Source organism: Rhincodon typus, unplaced genomic scaffold (genome assembly GCF_021869965.1).
Source record: "Rhincodon typus isolate 14 unplaced genomic scaffold, sRhiTyp1.1 hic_rhity00002566, whole genome shotgun sequence".
Classification (NCBI taxonomy): Eukaryota; Metazoa; Chordata; class Chondrichthyes; order Orectolobiformes; family Rhincodontidae; genus Rhincodon; species Rhincodon typus.
Window position 1 is genome coordinate 22,265 of NW_025968204.1, and position 1,276 is coordinate 23,540.

General features: G+C 59.2%; 1 protein-coding gene across 1 annotated transcript in view; it reads right to left on the reverse strand.

The window, feature by feature from the left end:
* The window catches only part of LOC109917170 (MRG/MORF4L binding protein), an 11,989-nt gene extending 10,880 nt beyond the window's left edge, over positions 1-1,109 (reverse strand). Inside the window, exon 1 of the mRNA XM_020516959.2 lies at positions 813-1,109. Coding sequence (XP_020372548.1) covers positions 813-927 — 115 coding nt within the window. The 5' untranslated portion in view covers positions 928-1,109. The remainder of the gene's footprint in view (positions 1-812) is intronic.
* Between the last annotated feature and the right edge of the window lie 167 nt (positions 1,110-1,276).

The following is a 1,276-nucleotide window of genomic DNA, read 5'->3' on the forward strand; positions in this document are numbered from 1 at the left end:
CGTCATTTCTGAAGAAGGGTCTAGGCCCGAAACGTCAGCCTTCCTGCTCCTCTGATGCTGCTTGGCCTGCTGTGTTCATCCAGCTCTACACCTTGTTATCTAACATTCTGAGGACGTTGGGTTCGAATCCTGTCACAGCAGATGGTGGAATTTGAATTCAATAAAATATCTGGAATTAAGAATCTAACAATGACCATGAATCCATTGTCGATTGTCGGAAAAACCCATCTGGTTCACTAATGTCCTTTAGGGAAGGAAACTGCCATCCTTACCTGGTCTGGTCTACATGTGACTCCAGACCCACAGGAATGTGGTTGACTCTTAACTGCCCTCTCGGCAATTAGGGATGGGCAATAAATGCTGCCTGGCCAGCGATGCCCTCATCCTATGAATAAAGAAAGGGGAAAAAAGTAACCCCTCTCTATGCCACGACTGAGAGACAAGTGTCCTGTATATCTTCTGAACCGCCCTATTGGCCTGTCCTTCAGAGATCTGTGGACAAGATCCCAGTATAAGGGTACTGCAGGTAATACAAAGCCCTGGTTAGGCCTCAGTTGGAGCAGATCTGGGTATCACACCTTAACAGGGACAGACAGAGGGAGTAAAATAATCACACCTGGTCTTCAGGGTCGGGTTCTGAGCAGGGATTAAACAAATTGGCAGGTTTTCACGATCAAAGTTTAGAAGGTAAGAGGTGATCTGATGTAAGTTTTCAGGATATTAACAGGAAGGACAGGGAGAGGGTGTGGGGGGGAGAGCTCGGGAAGGTGGGGGCTCTGGGCTGTCGCTGCTTCTCTCGGCCCCGGACTCACCGACCGGCTTGTGGCCCAGCATCGCGTGGAAAAGGCAGACCTCCACCTCCGGGCTCCAGGAGACCGCCTCCTCCTCCCGCTCCTTCTCCACCGGCGGCGCCTGCACTTCGGCCATGACCGGGCACCAGCCCGCTGCCCGGGCCGCCCCAGACACTCGAGCGCTGAGGCCTGAGGCCTACCCGCAACGGAAAACTCGCCGCTCCGTCTGCCCCGCCCTCTCCGCTCCGGCCCCGCCTCCTCCCCCGCCCTCTCCGCTCCGGCCCCGCCTCCTCCCCCGCCCTCTCCGCTCCGGCCCCGCCTCCTACAGCCCCGGCCCCGCCTCCTCCTGCCCCGCCCTCTCCGCTCCGGCCCCGCCTCCTACAGCCCCGGCCCCGCCTCCTCCTGCCCCGCCCTCTCCGCTCCGGCCCCTCCTCCTCCTGCCCCGCCCGCTCCGCTCCGGCCCCTCCTCCTCCTGCCCCGCCCCC